General features: G+C 33.6%; 1 protein-coding gene across 2 annotated transcripts; it reads left to right on the top strand.

Annotated features, from left to right (window-relative positions):
• Positions 1-325: 325 nt before the first annotated feature.
• On the top strand, positions 326-12,038 carry LOC132635099 (oxysterol-binding protein-related protein 2A-like). Of its 2 annotated transcripts, none has more exons than XM_060351331.1 (11): positions 326-1,222; positions 2,754-3,113; positions 4,911-5,004; positions 7,007-7,395; positions 8,176-8,331; positions 8,984-9,151; positions 9,254-9,394; positions 9,500-9,721; positions 9,829-9,942; positions 10,097-10,145; positions 10,816-11,004. In XM_060351331.1, exons 1-11 carry the CDS (start codon positions 854-856, stop codon positions 10,869-10,871), a joined length of 2,118 nt encoding a protein of 705 aa, XP_060207314.1. In that variant the 5' UTR covers positions 326-853; the 3' UTR covers positions 10,872-11,004. The 2 variants fall into 2 exon arrangements, with proteins under 2 accessions (XP_060207314.1, XP_060207313.1); XM_060351330.1 differs by lacking the exon at positions 10,097-10,145 and adding an exon at positions 11,561-12,038 and having other exon boundaries at positions 328-1,222; positions 10,816-11,006.
• The last annotated feature ends 6,483 nt before the right edge of the window (positions 12,039-18,521 follow it).

The following is an 18,521-nucleotide window of genomic DNA, read 5'->3' as shown; positions in this document are numbered from 1 at the left end:
AAATTAGCAACTTACAAAATGCATTATTATTAATGATACGTGATAGTCTCAATTTGCACTCCTTTTTTCAACTTTCAATTAATTGGTAGTCCACAATTATTATTATTATGATTCATAATTTTTGGAGCACAGTACAATTATTAAAAGCATTTTGGTATAACAATCCTGCGCATTCGTCTTATAATTATTGGTTAGGTAAAAAATTGCCTTTAATGGTTGCATTATTAATTTGTTACAGAGTGAAGAAACGGCAAAAAAAATAAAAAATAAAAAAAATGTAATCATAAATAGAAGAATCCATCATCTAAAAAATATTTTTATGACAAGACAGATGATTACAAAAGAGTAATAAAAGTAGCATTTAAAAACCCCATCAAACACTTCCTTCTCCATTACACACTCCACCATTGATCTTCTCCGGCCACCGTGCTCCGCCGTAATAATAAAAAAACCACCACTTTTTTTTTTTACCCACATACAAAATATAAGAATAAATACATTATTCTATCTCTCTTTCTTTCTTTGTTTGAGAGTATACTTCAATGGCGTCAATACTTGAAATGACTATTTTACCACTACCTTAATACCCTTGTTTTCATCAATATTATATACTTCCCTACCTTCCCCACCACAACTCTATTTATTTTATACTATTACCATAAAGATTCAATTTTTTACAAATCTTCTTTCTTTCTTTCTTTTCACTAACTTCAAGAATATTCCTTTAAGTTCCAACCCATATTTTCAGGTCTTTCTCTACAACCCCACATCCATGTATAGATATATGTAAATTTCTTGTAAATTTACTTCAAATGTGGATTCTTGATCTTGAATTGAATTGATCAAATACAAAATGCGTGTAGCTAGAGCAATGCATCCACTGTGTTGTATAACATTAGAAAGTCCATCAGAGATGAGAGAACATTCATCACCTGAGCCAACGTTGTTAAGGACAGGGTCAGCTGTAGTTTATTCTAGATCTGATTTTAATAATAATAATGTTGTAGGATCTGATGTTGCTGGTGTTGCTGGAATATTGTATAAATGGACTAATTATCATAAAGGTTGGAGATCTCGTTGGTTTACTTTAAGAAATGGTATACTTTCATATTCCAAGAATCGTAGAAATGATGATGATGATGTTAGACTCATCGGTAATATTCCTTCCAGTAACCATAGTCGTCGCAAACATGGAAAATCCCCCGGCAATGTTGATATCAAGGTACGTGTTTAATTTATGTGATACAATTTGAATTCGGACATCTCAAAGGGGCGGTCAAAGTTTGACTTTGGCAGGGAAAAACGGATGTTTATCGTTTTTGGGGCACTAGTCCAAAGAATAAAACTTTCTAAAATCAGACAAGTTTTCAGATTGTTTTACCCTCTGTTCTGTTGTGTTATTGAGATTTTGTTTGGATATCCGAGCTATTTTTTTTTATCGTTTTTTCTAATTGTCCGATGGTCTATGAAATGGTGTTCTTTGTTTTTACTGCAAAGTTTACCGTGCAATTTGACTGGTTGTTAATCTATAGTGGGTCACATCACCAGGTCAAAAAAATGTGGAGTTATAGGCTAAAGAATGCTCTATTCGGATAGGCCTACGTTTATGGTAAAAAGAAAAAACTATGACAAACATTGTCACTTTTTTGTATAAATGATTTTTTTGGGTGTTTTCTTCCTTGAAAAATCAGAACTTTTTTCTTCATTTTTTTTGTCATAGAACTTGGAAGTGATCCATTTGTCATCTTCGCTTGGCTGTTTCCTTGATGTATTTTTTTTTTTTTTTAAATTCTTTCTGTTTGACAAGTCTTCCTTCATTATTTGCTGTTACAAGATGAATGGTTGTGGGAAGTGGGGTTGAAAGTTATGTTCTTTTTCTTCATTAAAATAGGAGTAGTAGCTAAAAAAACCAAAAGAATAGTGAATTCTCTCTCTCTCTCTAACTCATTATTTCTCTAGTTTACCAGTAGTTATCATCTTTGTATTTTGTCCTTTTTCCTAGAGGTTTAGTAGGCGTTTGGCCATGAAGATCAAATATTTTTCACTTTATTTGATATTTTGAAGTTGGAGTTATAAGTGGAGTTGTGTTTGGTCATAGTTTTTGCTGTCTTGATCTGTCAGTTCTCATGCCATCTATTCTAGGTTGTCTTGCATCAGATGTTTCTAGATGTACTTGTTGATGTATCATTATCCCAGTTTCTTAACGCGTTGTTATATATATGTCTTGATATATGTAGCCTTCTTAATGGCATTGCCAGTTGTGTAATAGACTAGCAGTGACCTCTTTTCTTTAATTGCCTAAATATCTTTGACCTATATTTGGAGCAGTAGAAATTGATAGTACAATGAATTTTCTTTCATTGTCTAGATATTTTGATCTATATTTTTGTATATGGTTGATAGAAGATGTTTACAAAGGAAAATACATTCCATCAAATTGAGGATAAATGACTTCCTTCAATTATGGACATAAGTCATTTTCCATAAAACTTACTTGACTTTTAACTTTATATATTACCTGCTTCAACTACTATTACTAATCTTTAGCACAAAAAAGTTTCACCAAAGCACTCTTCGATTTGCTAATAGTATTATTTTCTACTTAATACTTTTCTTTTTTACCAAAAGTATTTTTCACTTAATGACCAAACATTTCCAAGGATTTTTTTTTTCCCGAAAATGATTTCCGTCGTACCAAATGTAAAAAATGCTTTTGCCATTAACCTTGAGATGTTTGGGTGGATTCCTTACAGGTGTCATCATTCCGTGAGAGCAGGTCTGATGACAGGCGATTCTACATATATACAGCTACCAAATCTCTTCAATTGAGGACAAATTCAAAGAAAGAACGGGCTGCCTGGATAGAAGCTTTGATATCAACAAGAAATCTTCTTCAGTTGAGACCTTTGAATGATAATCTCAACCTTTTGCAAAATGATGTATCTATATCTACTGAAAGATTGAAAAAACGGTTGCTTGATGAGGGCATTGGTGAGGGACTTGTCAAGGACTGTGAGCAGATCATGCTCTCGGAGTTTTCAGAAATTAAAGGACAACTTAAGAGTCTTTGTGAGGAGCGCTCCAATTTGCTGGACACGTTAAGACAGTTGGAGGTAACTTTATTACATTATCCTCATAATGTACACATGGAAGTAAATGGAACCATGCATGCAAATTAATAAGGACTATAGCTTAATCCATTTTATTTGATATTACTGGAATATTAGTCTCTCTTACTTTTGGGTAAAGCTAGGCTTAATGCCATGAGAAAGTCCTTTGTGCATCATCTTTGGTACTATGCTTTCTCTCGATCATCTGCGAACTCAGATCCTTAGTGGCTTAGATTGTAATGTTTAGAATGATTATCTGGTCACATCAGAAACGAATGTTTCAAATGTACATTGCTGTTGTGACTTCTAATATTAGCTTTGTTACTTTTTGTTTCCTCTATGGCTCTTATAAGGTTTGTGTCTTCTCAAGATGAATCCAATTGCAATTAATGGGTTGCTCCCACTCACTAGGAATAACAACATACGCTTCAAGTCTAAGCATGTTGAGTCGGCTATATGAACCTCCACTAACCATGTTGCTCAATTTAAACTTACTTTAGATCAATACTATACTAAATAAAAGTAAAACTTAGTAGGAATCCTTTATATTGTCTATTAGCATATAAATCCTAATTCAAAATTCCTAGAAAACATAAAACCTAAAGTAAACTTACGAAATATCGCTAGAACATATTCCCAACTGATTGGTATTGGAGTATTGCCTCCCTCCCCTCGCCCTGGTTATGTCATAGTTTTTGCTAGGTCAGTATGAATTCCAAGAGATTGTGAGTCCCTTGAGACTTCTTTTTCCATGTGATCTTAGGTCTTCCTTATTCTCTTCTAATAACTTGATTCAGTTTGGCTTCACGCCTATATACTGGTCCTCTAGAGCAGAACTTGATTAAAACATCTCAAGCTACCTTCTCTCAAATTATCATGCAGAACTTGATTAAACCATCACAGCGACCTCCTCTCTAATTATCATCGAACTGTACTACCTGTACCTTCTGCCAAATGTGATCATCTTTAATCCTATCTAATCTTGTATTACTGCACATCCCTCTTAGCATCTTCGTCTCTACTACACTCATCTTGTGAATATGTTGGACTTTAGCGGCCCAACATTCACTCCCATATAACATTGTTGATCTTATAACTATTTTTGTAAAACGTGCCATTAACTTTAGGAGATATCCCATCACATAACACCCCAGTAGCAATTTTCCATTTCAACCATCCTATTTCAACTCTGTTACATCTTCGTCTGTAATAACATCTTCATTTTGTATGACCTGCTTTACTGCTTCAGAATAAATTTGAAAGACTACTGCAAATCTTCTTTTAGTAATTGACGACCAGTGTTCTTTATTGAGAGATAAAGAAAGAGAAGAAGATTCATTGGCAGTTTCTATTGTTATGTATACATATACAAGTTCAATGTACACTCATCTAAAACTAAAATAGTCTGGTTGTGTTTTATGTTAAGCGCCAGGCAGATGTATCTCCCAAACGAGTGTTCTCTACCTGTTCCCTATTCCATAGCCTCTCTGAGTTTTCATTATCTTTTTACACAGATTTCCATGAAACTTTGTCAATTATGTGTTTCTTTAGTTTAAAACTTATGAAAGATTTCACTGGGGTCACTTTGCAAGATGAATAAGTTGGGTTGGTCATACTGAGTTTATTCATCTGCTTGGATTCATATTTGAGTTGAATAAATAAAGTACTATTTCTGGACCTCTGATCCATATCAATTTTGATGCAGTCATGTAGCATGTTTTAACTCTGTTTCCATGATTTGCATATTGCTGTAAAAATGAGCTCCACTATCTCTAAATGGCATAAGTTTTGCTTCTGAAGGCAGCTAACATCGAAGGTGAAGCTTCCGGGGTTCATGACGGTGAATTCCAACTGATGAAGCAATTCTCCAGTTTAGGGCGTGGCAAGTACAGCGGTATGTTATACATATACTTCATCTACTTCTACCTGTACAGGTACTATTAAGCAAGCAAAACAAGGAAACAAAAATATCTTTCCCTTAAAAGTATCTTCAACTTTTGACAAATCGTTGCACATTGTGCTTTCTAGGCCCATGATATTAGATGAACTATAATTTGAATGAGTGCAAAATTTTGAGGTTATCTTCCAGTAATATTCCCTTTTCTGAAGCATATTGCAGCTGAAATGCTAGTATTCTTAGAGGGGAAAAACTCGGTTCTGGTTGCATTTCAATTCTGTTGATATTTTCTGATTTATGGTCTCATTGTCTATCAGCTCTGTTTCACTATATTATGCTGACCTCGTAGTTGTTGTAAAGAGCTAGAGATTCAGCAAATTATTTGCTCCAGGTTACACCAAGTTTTTCTTGTTGATGATGTACTGGAATTCTGCCACGCATCACTAAAATATTTCAGTTGCTGTCCCTCACATAATATGTTCAAGATGCTGAATTTATCTTGTATATTAATAGAACTGGAAGATCCTATGAATTTTTGCATAATTTTAGTTGCTGCAAACAAGAGTAACTTCTTTAAATTGTTTCTCATACTCTCCTGCTCAAATACACCCTTTTCAAAGCTGTTATATGACATTGTTTGACGAACATAGGGGTTAAGATTGTAGTTTAAAATTACAGCAACATATCCAGTGTAATTCCACAAGTGGGGTTTGGGGAGGGTAGAGTGTATGCAGGCCTCACCCCTAACTTGGGAGGTAGAGAGGCTGTTTCCGATAGTCCCTTGGCTCAAGGAGAAGTAAAATAAAGCAGTTCCGAAAAAGAAGTCGTGGCAAATGAAAGCAGTTCGAAAAAAAAAGTCATGGCAATATACTATAGGAAGCATGTCAAAGCATTTTGAAAAGGAACAATAGCTACAACAAAATAATACGAATACCAAAGTACAAGAAGCAGCACATAGTAACAGAAATTGAAAGACAGGGAACTACAAGAGTGATACTATGACCACTAGTATGGAAGGATAAGCTGTTGTTCTACAGCTGCTAGCCTTCTACCCTAATCCTAGTCCTCCACAACCTCCTATCTAAGGTCTATGTTACTCGGACTCTTAAAAAATGGACGCTGGTGCGTGTCGGATCCTTCAAAAGTACTGCATTTTTGAAGGATCCGACACAGGTGCGGCGTCATTTTTGGAGAGTCTGAGCAACAGAGTCTAATCTTATGTCCTCGTTAAGCTAAAACTGCGCCATGTCCTATCTAATCACCTTACCCAAATACTTCTTTAAAGGCGTGAAAGTTATGTAGAGTAATATTATTTGTGGATTAATGTCACGTATTTCGGAACATTCTGAAATTGGATAAATGTCATATAAATAAGATTTTTGAGGGTATTCCTTTTCCTGATTGTATCAAGGCAATATTACAAAAGTTGGCCTTGCTGAAACATTATCAGTCGTTATGGGGCGGAGACATCAGATGTTTGCATGCAGAATCTAATAGTTGGCCCATTTACCACTTCACTTTCCATCTGTCTTGCACAGAGAACTACAAGGTCGCGCCTGCTTTTATCTATTTATCAAAAGATAACTCTATCTTCACAATTCCTTGTCAATGTTTTTTTATTTGAATGGTTAAATGAAAGTTGCGCAAATATATTTTCATGATCATTGGTCAGCTAAATCAGTTACAGGCACTACGAAAGAACGGTAATAATAGGCCTAAATTGATATAGCCATATGGTTCTATCTCAATGGCCCATGAGAAACATTTCTCTCGTCTAAAGGAGCTTAGCCTCTTAAATATAATACATTGAATATCTTAAAATATTTGAAAGCTGTACGTTACTCCGGAAAACTTGTGTTAGCCTTTGGTCAAACAACTCAACAAGGGACGAGAACCTTTCAATTCCTAGATGTATGTTTTTTTAGTCAAAAAGGTACAAACTGTTATGTGGAAGTGTTGGGTGTATGCACATCATTTGACCTCGTACATTTAATTTCAGAATGGAGTACAACTGAATCGCCTGATGATATTGAGAAACAAGAGCTTGATGAAGCGTCAGATGAAGAGGAAGCCAACTATCTTGACGCAAGTGAATGTTTCTCTGAACTTCATATATCTGGCGGGTCAGTAGTTGTGGACAACATGGCAAACAATACCGTTGATGCATCTGCACATGCACAAGTTGTACGCAGAACTAAGCTGCCAGATCCAGTTGAAAAAGAGAAGGGGGTTAGTCTTTGGTCTATGATCAAAGACAATGTCGGGAAGGATCTAACACGAGTTTGCCTGCCAGTGTATTTCAACGAGCCAATTTCATCCCTGCAGAAGTGCTTTGAAGATTTAGAGTACTCCTATCTTTTAGATAGAGCATATGAACATGGAAAATCGGTACAAACTTTATTACTTTCATCTCTTATTACTATGAGAACATGACTAGGCATATGTGTTTAACTTCTTGCTTTCTTGAGAAGTTGCTTATCAGGCTCTTCTAAATTAGTGATTACATGAAGTTGATATTGCTTGAATAGTATTCACAGCTAATTTGTTACTTGCCACATCACGTATTCAAGTAGCAAAATAAGTACGCTTCTCTCCTTATCAAAAAAAAAAAAAAAAAAAAAAAAAAACAAGTATGCTTCTCTTTTTGGTCTTTCAAAAACTTTTAAGTTTTTCTATTAGATAAATGTTTTAGTTATTGAGAGGTGCAGAAGAAGTCTATCTGCTATCTCTCCCTTAATCATTCCATCAAAAGGAAAAAAAGGGAATTGTAATTAGTGAAACTTCTTTTGTTAGGGCAGTCACTGGTTGTATACTTCTGACTGCAAAGATGCTAACTCTTAATTGCTAGATATTCTTTTTTATGTCAGAATGCATCTTTTTTGGAATAATTGTTTCAGAACACAAATTTTAATCTTTTTAAGATAATATACTAGTCTTCAAATGGCAGCTAAGGTTTAAACTTGATATTACGTGTATGAGCCGAATTTTCCACTTTGTACGTTGTGCTGAAGCAGGACTGTTGCTTTTATTCTTCTATGTGTCTAGCTTTCCCCCTAAAGGTTTATATAAACTTCCTTTCTCTCCAAGGAGCAGGCTTTATTAGTGGTTTTTTCCAATTTTACATGGTGCTTTATGTTGATCATCATTCGAATTGTCCTGCTCTTCCAGGGGAACAGCCTTTTAAGAATTCTAAATGTTGCTGCTTTTGCTGTGTCTGGTTATGCTTCAACTGAAGGCCGACATTGTAAACCTTTCAATCCTTTGCTTGGGGAAACTTATGAAGCTGATTTTCCCGAGAAAGGAGTCCGCTTTTTCTCGGAGAAGGTATTTTATCAAGAATATATAGGGCTGTTATTTATTGAATTGATTCTAGAGGTCCTAAGTTTATATTTGTGCATGCAACTTCCCTTGCAATAAACTTAGTTTGTGGTCAAACAATTTTCGCGTAATCCATACTGGATCTTTTTTTGAAGATACTGTTGATAAAGAGAGAAGTTTTTTTCTAAGTGAGTTCTATGTTTGCTAGTCAACGAGCTGGCCTTAAATAACTGTATATGTTTCTTCATCGTAGTGCCAATAGTCCTACATATAGATCGGATTGGACATAACATGTTGAGATTAAAGGGTGCAACATATTTTCAACATGCTAGGTCGGTCACGTAACTCCATTGCAATTCGACTTTTGTCAACTTCTTTTCTTAAGAACTTGAGGGAGCTTATTCTATGGAAAGTTTTTTTATGATAAAAGAAATAAACATCGTATGAGAGAATGATGACGACAAAGCATCTTACATTTTCTTAGCTTTTGCTACCAAAGTGAATTACTATGAAAAAGCAATAGGCGCACTTGGTAGTTTTATCTTACTGAAGAAAGAATTAGTTTGGAACAGGGGAAGTTGAAGCTGGAATTTCTTATCTAACTCTCTGATTGCAATGAGTTGATATTATGGTAGTAATTAGCCGATTCTTGAAACAGGTAAGTCATCACCCAACACTTATTGCCTGTCACTGTGAAGGTAGAGGATGGAAATTCTGGGCTGACAGTAATCTTAAGTCAAAATTTTGGGGAAGATCAATTCAACTTGATCCTGTTGGAACACTAACCTTAGAATTCGACGATGGGGAGATCTTCCAGTGGAGCAAGGTAGGAGAACCTCACGCTGATCAATGAGCAGTTTACAAGCTAGTTTGGTTGCTATTGAAGTTCATGTTCTGTTTGTTTAATTTGAGACTTTGATATCCTCAGGTCACGACAAGTATTTATAATCTTATCCTTGGTAAGATATATTGTGATCATCATGGGTTAATGCATATACGTGGAAATCGTCAGCACTCATGCAAGCTCAAGTTCAAAGAGCCATCTATTATCGAGCGTAATCCTCATCAGGTAAATGAGGAGAAATCCTATAATTAATTTAACATCTTATTTCTATATATCTAAATTTTGTTGTATTATTGGCCGGATAATTCAAAATGCAAACTGACTCTACAGGTTCATGGATTTGTTGAAGATGTCTCCGGAAAGAAAGTTGCAACATTATTTGGAAAGTGGAATGAGAGCATGTACTATGTGAATGGAGAATGGGCCAGCAAGCCTAAGGATTCATCTGATTCATCCTTATTGTGGAGAAGGAATAATCCACCCCCAAATCTCACTCGATACAACTTGTCTTCTTTTGCTATTACACTGAATGAGTTAACACCAGGACTTAAGGTACGACAGAGTGTAAATGAAATCTTCACGTGAATGATCAACTTCCTCTTTATGTTAAGCTAATTGTCGTTTATAGCTTGTCTAATCTGCGTGTTTTGATAATAAAGGAGAAGCTCCCACCTACAGATTCAAGACTTAGACCCGATCAGCGACATCTGGAGAATGGGGAATATGACAAGGCAAATTCAGAGAAGTTGCGGTTAGAGACACGACAGAGAATGGTATGTCTGCTTCCACTTGAGTCTCCTCATCTTTTTCGATGTACGCATTCTTTTTTGACTCTTTATCATTCTTATTTAGTCTTCAAAGTTGTCGATCTGATAACTCAACTTCTTGGGTGTCTGACCATCTCATTGGATTTGTCACTCTTATCAGTGGAATCACAAAGTTGTATCCTCAGGCCTAGGTTTCTTCTTAAATACAGGTCCTATATACCTCCCAGTGAATTACTTATCCTTCAGAATGCATCTATTTCAATGTAGTTTCAGAATCTCGTACTGATCTTTTGATCTCTTATTCATCGTCTTACTAAGGTGAACTATATCGATTTCACCTAGGTGATTTTATAGTCGGTATAATGCCAGCCAGAAACTAGAATGTATAAACAAGCTCACCTACTAAGGTTACTTTTAATTGTTCTGAATTCTACTCTGAGAAACTATTTCCTGTGGACACAACATGACTTGTTGAGAAACATGCAGAAAGCATTAATATTTAACAACTAGGACCCTGTAATCTTCTTAATCATTATTGTCTGGAAGCAATAGTTTAGCAATCAATAGGCTTTAGCATTTTGTATAGTATAATTATGCAGAAAACAGTTGGATAGCGGAGTTTGGTAGACAGTATATTATGTATTTAGGCTTACATTATATGCAATCAAATCTCCAGCACACTTTTTCTAAGAGATGATATTGAATTTACGGATCGAGTACTTCACTTTAATTGATTTGGGAGTTTGAGGCCCTGTAATCCTCCTCCCAAGTTCCGTAAAATCTTGAAACTGTCATATAGCAAGCTTTCAGCTAATATTATAAATTTTTGAATCTTTATTCTGTATGTGTCTAAAAAAAGCACTTTCTGTGTCCTTACAGTCCAGAAAATTACAAGAGAATGGTTGGAGACCACGATGGTTTCAGAGAGAAGGTGATGATGGGACTTTCCGGTATACGGGTGGTTACTGGGAGGCAAGGGAGATGGGTACTTGGGATTGCTGCCCGAATATTTTCGGTGAGATTGACCAAGATCTCCTCAGCTCCTTTGAAGGATCCTGATGTTTTAGAAGGTATATAAGTTTCGAGAAACTGCTTTTCACGAACATTGCCCATCTCATGTCAAGACATACATTCTACTTAAATTATGCACACTTTTAACCTATGTTTGCTTAGAATCTCCCAAAATGTTGTCGCACCCATGTCAGATCCTCCAAAAATTGCACCATCTTTGGAGCATCCGACACACACCCGGCAACATTTCTACAGAGTCTGAGCAACATAGCTTTTAACACTTCTATTTCGTAGCTGTTACTTCCACTTAAGTTTTGGAAAACAACCGAATGGCTACGTTTCAACTCGTTGCCCAGACAAGGTCGGTCTCTAGTTAATATTTTTTATTTAATTGCCCTTTAAACACTGTTTAAATATACCCTTTAAACACTATTATGCACTCAATTAGGCCTGATACCAAAATCACACCTTCAGAAGTCTCCTCTCTGCCTCAGTGCACACAGTGGCTAATGATATAGTTTAACTGGAGACCTAATCTTGTTATATTTTCCATGCCTGTTTTCTCATCTTTTGTAAAGGAATATGAAAAGGTTATGTGGTGTACATTTTTCAGGGACCTGAAGATTTGTAGATTAAAGACTGAAAACGTTGAGCTATAGACGAATGGAGTATGTAGGCAGTCCGCGACTGCCCCATTTTTTTAGTTGTTTAAAGATATTCTCAGAGGTTGACACAAGTCAATCCAGAAATCCTGAAGGCTTTTTTAGGATGAAGAGAAAACCTTGGAAGAGTCCACGACGATGGAGCAAAAAACTAGAGAAATTCCTTACTAGATCTACGCATCAAGCTGCTTTGATCAGAGGCTTGTATTTTGTGTTGAATTTGATCCCATTTCATTATATGCTTCATTTTTCTTCGGCTAGGCCTTAGTTTAGGTTATTATTATTTGTACTTTTTATCTTGAAAATAAAAATAGCAAAAAAATATGGATATATTAAAGAAGTAAACCAAGCACAATAGCTTTTGTAAAGACCTAAAGTAGATTAGTGCTTACACATGTTGAGATATACACAAAGAACTAGCTTCCATGATTCTCATTTGCCAAAACATTCAAAGTTCTTTCAAGTCTTTGTGTTATTTTTTCTTTTGAAACATCTTGTTAAAATATTCAATGGTGAATAAAGGATTAGATATCAAACCATCTATAGCCTATTTGGCCACGCAGGGAAGCCCAAAGTGCTTATTTTAACGACAAGAAGTGTTTGGTCAAGTTTTTAGAAACAAATAAGTGTTTTCACGTAGTAGCATAGGTTTTTTTTAGAAGCTAACTAAAAGGGCGTTTCACAAAAAACACTTCTGTCACCTTAGTGCACTAAACACCGTTCTAATATTGCCAAAAGTATTTTTGAAATTGATTAGTCAAACACAATTATAACTTTGCAAAAAATTTATTTTTTTATTTTTAAAAAATACTTTTTAAAATAAGCAGATTTTGAAAGTTTCACCAAACAAGCTATTATGCTAGATGGATCCCGAATTTAAACATTATGGATTTGAATTTGGTAGTTTGTCTCAATGTAGATTATTTTACTGAGTTCTACGCTTATTAATTTTACTTATTAATGACAATTTAGTACATACAGTTTAGAATTTAAACATTATGGATTTGAATTTGGTAGTTTGTCTCAATGTAGATTATTTTACTGAGTTCTACGCTTATTAATTTTACTTATTAATGACAATTTAGTACATACAGTTTAGAGTCAAACTATTGGGTTTGGATGAACTCATGATCTCTTAATAAGATCCACGCCGGTGAGAGGTTGATACTTATGAGCAACTTAAATGTTAATAACACTTCTAAAATTAGCAGATGGACAGTTTGTTGGTTGCATTAGGGTGGGTACTTAGTGAATTAGTCGGGGGTCATTTGCACGATTGCCCCTCAAATTGGTGGCCGTTAATTTTTGTCCTTTGTTAAATTTTCAAGGTAGAGTTTGGATTCGTAAGACAGAGTTCCCTTCAGGCAGAGTTTCAAATTTTGCTTTAAGTAGAGTTTGCAGTCAAACTCTACCTGAACTAGCAAAGTTTGACTCAAACCTGATCAGGTAGAGTTTGACTGCAAACTCTACTTAAGGCAGAGTTTTACCTTCAGGCATAAGCAAAACTCTACATTAAGGCAAAATTTTGCCTTCAGGTCTAACTTTTCACTGAATTGGAATTTTGCAAAAGTTTGCCATAAGACCTAACTTTGCTATGAAACTCTGCTTTGAGATTTTTTTTTTACTAAGCTGGGGTTCAAACCCCAAACCTGATGGTATTAGGCGAAGAGCGAAAATTAAAGACCATCAATTTGAGGGGCAAAAATTAAAGACCAGTGCATTTGAAGGGCAATCCGCACAAAAAATTTGCACGAATTTCCTTATTCAGGGGTGGTCTTTAATTTTTCCCCTTCGCTAAAACCCCTTGATTCCGGGTTCAAACTCCTGCTCAGTCAAAACTTTTTAAAAAAATTCGGAAGGTGGAGTTTGGATTCGCAAGGCAGAGTTATGCCTTTAGGCATAAGGCAAACTGTTCCTTAAGGCGGAGGTTTGTCTTCAGGCATAAGGCAAAACTCTCTCTTAAGGTAGAGGTTTGCATTAAGACAATTTTTTTTTACTCAGTTGAAATTTTACAAAACTCTGCCTTGCGATTTTATTTTTATTTTTTATTGAGCCGAAGTTCGAACGCCAAACCTCATGATATTAGGCGAAGAGCAAAAATTAAAGACCAGCAATTTGAGGGGCAAAATTTAAAGACCGGTGCCTTTGAAGGGCAATCTGCACAAAAAAATGAAAAGCATAACAAATCAAAGAGAGGGAGACGATAAACTTTGGGATGAAAAGAAGTGGGCCGAGAACTCTACATCTATCTTTAGCGTAGGGGAGAAGTACACAAATATTCTATTTTGGTCGCGCTATTTAAGTAATATCCACCTTATATTTTTCTTTTTTACACGAGTAGCCACTTCGCGACCGAAGTTTGGCAACTTTAGAAATTCGGGTCTGAAAGTGTAGCCTTGTGAAGGCCAAACATCAGATGTTTTCGCCTAATGTTTGGTGTTACTTGCTGAGGCAAAGTTCGAACATTTTTTACTGAGGTGCATGTAAAAATTGGTTCAATTTTAAGTCATGTACGTCTGAATTTTTTCATGAATGCCTGACCTTCAGTCATACATGACTGAAGTACATGTAAGAGTAGGCTGAAATTTCAGTCATGTGTGTTTGAATCTTTTTTGTCAAAAATAACTTTCATGTATGTTTGCACCAAAGTCATACATGACTGAAATATATGTAAAAAGGGGCTGAAATTTCAGGCATGTGCGCCTGAACAAAAATAATAATTTGTTCTTCAAATTTCAATAATCCAACACACGATTAAACACCCAAATCTACTCTAAATAAGCTCAAATTTGAAACATAAGTTCCATATATTATAAAGAATAAACCCAATCATCAATTTGTCAAAAGCAGAACAAATCTAACAAACCAATTTAACTCACTTTTTTTATTCAAGTATGCCTGCACTTTAGTCATGCATACAATCGTGAACTACATGTAAAAAAAAGGTTGAAATTTTAGACATGTGGGCCTGAGCAAGAAGAAGCGGTGAATACTCATACACACACAAAAAAAAAAAAAACGGATATTACTTAAATAGCGTGCCCAAATTAGGGTTCCCATCAAATTTTTACCTAGCGTTAACATTCAAATATCTTTTTATTACTCCTATCATTCTTTTGTTAATTTAACCAAAATCAAAAGCGCAACAAATTAAAGGGACTGGATAAACAATGTTATGAAATGGATGTGGACTAAAAAAGCATCTACGTGTAAGAATAGCATTTTAAAAGTTCAAATATATAATATGGTGAAAAGAATGAGTATACGGAAAAAATGTTATTAGATGGGGGCATATATATATATATATACTTTAATTTGTGGTTTGACTTATAATAGGCATTTAGAGGTGCGATTAATGTTCTAATATCTACTCTTAATTACTAGGTCCCCTATTTTCCCCTTTCCATTACCCCAACCTCCCTAATGTTCAATATATATATATAATTTAATAAGTTGGCATATCAGGATACTTTACATCTGGAAGGACATATCCATAAAAAATACAGAAGGAAAAATGAGAGAACAAATCTATTCTAAAGCATGTTACTAAACACATCATGCAAAATCCAACTCGTTTTATTTTTTATTTAACAGGAATAGTACTATGCATTACAAAATTAGTGCCTCCGAGGGCACTTGGCATTATCCGACCATTGCTGATCATTCAATTACTATCAGAAATCATTTTTAACAAAAGAAATTTCTAACTTTTGAGTCTCTAATACATTTAAAGCATTTATGTAATGTTTTGACTAGAAAGCATATTACTACTATTAAGAAGCATGGGTTTGCACCCAGCTTCGTCGTCCGTTTTCCTTAAAAAAAAAAAAAAAAAAATGTGGGCCCAACTAAACATTAGTCAATATTTTTTTTAAAAAAAGTGTGGTCCCCATATTAAACACCAACCAACCAATATTAAAAAAAAAAGTAAAAAAAGTGAAATTCACCATCTTCAAATTCACGGGGAAAAAAAAAGTGGATCCATATTAACAAAATCAAGCAATATAAAAAAAAAGTAAATCCCATATTAAAAAAATAAACACTGTCAAAAAAAATGTGCAGACTTTGTATTCGTAGTAAACACTAATATAATAAAGTTTAAGATACGGAGCACAAACTACAATGTTATATTAATCGTGTTTTGAACATAGTATCCCATATTGACAAAATCAAACAATATAAAAAAAAAAGTGAATCCCATATTAAAAAAATAAACAATGTCAAAAAAAAAGTGGAGACTTTGTATTCGTAGCAAACACTAATATAATAAAGTTTTAGATACGGAACACAAATTTTACTACTATTAAGAAGCATGGGTTTGCACCCAACTTCGTCGTCCGTTTTCCTTAAAAAAAACAAATGTGGGCCCAACTAAACATTAGCCAATATTTTTTTTAAAAAAAGTGTGGTTCCCATATTAAACACCAACCAACCAATATTAAAAAAAAAAAAAAGTAAAAAAAGTGAAACCCACCATCTCCATACTCACTCACCGGAAAAAAAAAGTGGATCCCATATTAACAAAATCAAGCAATATAAAAAAAGAAGTAAATCCCATATTAAAAAAATAAACAATGTTAAAAACAAATGTGCAGACTTTGTATTCGTAGTAAATACTAATATAATAAAGTTTTAGATACGGAGCACAAACTATAATGTTATATTAATCGTGTTTTGAACATAGTATCCCATATTGACAAAATCAAGCAATATATAAAAAAAAAAGGTGAATCCCATATTAAAAAAACAAACAATGTCAAAAAAAAAAAAAAGTGGAGACTTTGTATTCGTAACAAACACTAATATAATAAAGTTTTAGATACGGAGCACAAATTACAATGTTATATTAATCGTGTTTTGAACATAATATATATATATATATATATATATATATATAGTGCAAACTAATAATGTCCAAAAGGGTGAGCCCATACTAAACAATACCAAGCACTATAAAAAAAAGTGTGGTCCCCATATTAAACACCAACCAACCAACCAATATTAAAAAAAAAAAAGTAAAAAAGTGGAACCCACCATCGCCAAACTCACGGGGAAAAAAAAGTGAACCCCATATTAACAAAATCACTATATAGAAGATTGAGTTTTGGACAATGGATCGTCATCCGTTAAGCATTAAAAAAAAGTGTGGTCCCCATATTAAACACCAACCAACCAATATTAAAAAAAGAAGTAAAAAAAGTGGAACCCACCATCTCCAAACTCACGGGGAAAAAAAAATGGACCCCATATTAACAAAATCAAGCAATATAAAAAAAAGTGAATCCCATATTAAAAAAACAAACAATGTCAAAAAAAAAAAACATGCAGACTTTGTATTCGTAGCAAACACTAATATAATAAAGTTTTAGATACGGAGCACAAACTACAATGTTATATTAATTGTGTTTTGAACATAGTATCCCATATTGACAAAATCAAGCAATATAAAAAATAAAAAAAAGTGAACCCCATATTAAAAAAATAAACAATGTCAAAATAAAAATAAAAATGGAGACTTTGTATTCGTAGCAAACACTAATATAATAAAGTTTTAGATACGGAGCACAAACTACAATGTTATATTAATCGTGTTTTGAACATAATATATATATATATATATATATATATATATATATATATATATATATTATATGCACAAAAATAGCGCAAACTAATAATGTCCAAAAGGATGGGCCGCATACTAAACAACACTAAACAATATAGAAAACAAAGTATGGTCCCCATATTAAACACCAACCAACCAATATTAAAAAGAAAAAGTAAAAAAAGTGGAACCCACCATCTCCAAACTCACGGGGAAAAAAAAGTGAACCCCATGTTAACAAAATCAAGCAATATAAAAAATAGTGAATCCCATATTAAAAAAAAAACAATGTCAAAAAAAAAACATGCAATGAATTAACAAAATCAAGCAATATAAAAAAAAGTGAACCCCATATTAAAAAAAAATATAATGTTAAAAAAAAAGTGCAGACTTTGTATTCGTAGCAAACACTAATATAATAAAGTTTTAGATACGGAGCACAAACTACAATGTTATATTAATCGCGTTTTAAACATTGTATATGTATATATATTATATGCATAAAAATAGTGTAAACTAATAATGTCCAAAAAAAAAAAAAGTGCACCCCATACTAAACAACATCAAGCAATATTAAAAAAAAAAAAGTTGGAACCCACCATCTCCAAACTCACGATAAAAAAAGTGGATCCCATATTAACAAAATCAAGCAATATAAAAAAAAAAAAGTGAACCCCATATTAAAAAAAAATAATGTCAAAAAAAAATTGCTGACTTTGTATTCGTAGTAAGCACTAATATAATAAAGTTTTAGATACGGAGTACAAACTACAATGTTATATTAATCGTGTTTTGAACATAGTATGTATATATATATATATATGCATAAAAATAGTGCAAATTATTAGTGTCCAAAAAAAAAAGTGCACCCCATATTAAAAAATCAAACAATATTTATGTAATTTCCAAAGCACCTCATTAAGTCAATAATGATGGATTCATTGCCACGTGCGTATCAATCCATTTGTGGGAGCAAATGAAATTATTTTTCTTCAAAAGGTTAAATAGTCAAACCATACAATTTTCTTTCTTTTTTTATATTAGTCTGAGATCTAATCTAGATATTAAACTGTTGTATTTGCTATTCCGCCATGTAATTTATTTGTTATGTTTACTAAAATAAATATACTTAAAATATTTATATTTTAAAATAAGATAGAATTTAATTACTTTTTTATTTTTATTCTTACTCTAATAAATGTGAAAAGAGATTAATGTCGTAAAAAAAATATATCAAATGGAGATCAAACAATGAATAAGGTAAATTAGTCAAATTATAATTCTAATCGACGTTTTCTTAAAAAACC

The sequence above is a fragment of the Lycium barbarum genome, chromosome 4 (genome assembly GCF_019175385.1).
Source record: "Lycium barbarum isolate Lr01 chromosome 4, ASM1917538v2, whole genome shotgun sequence".
Lineage (NCBI taxonomy): Eukaryota > Viridiplantae > Streptophyta > Magnoliopsida > Solanales > Solanaceae > Lycium > Lycium barbarum.
The sequence above is the reverse complement of the archived record's forward strand: the minus strand, read 5'-3'. Positions and strand labels throughout refer to the sequence as shown.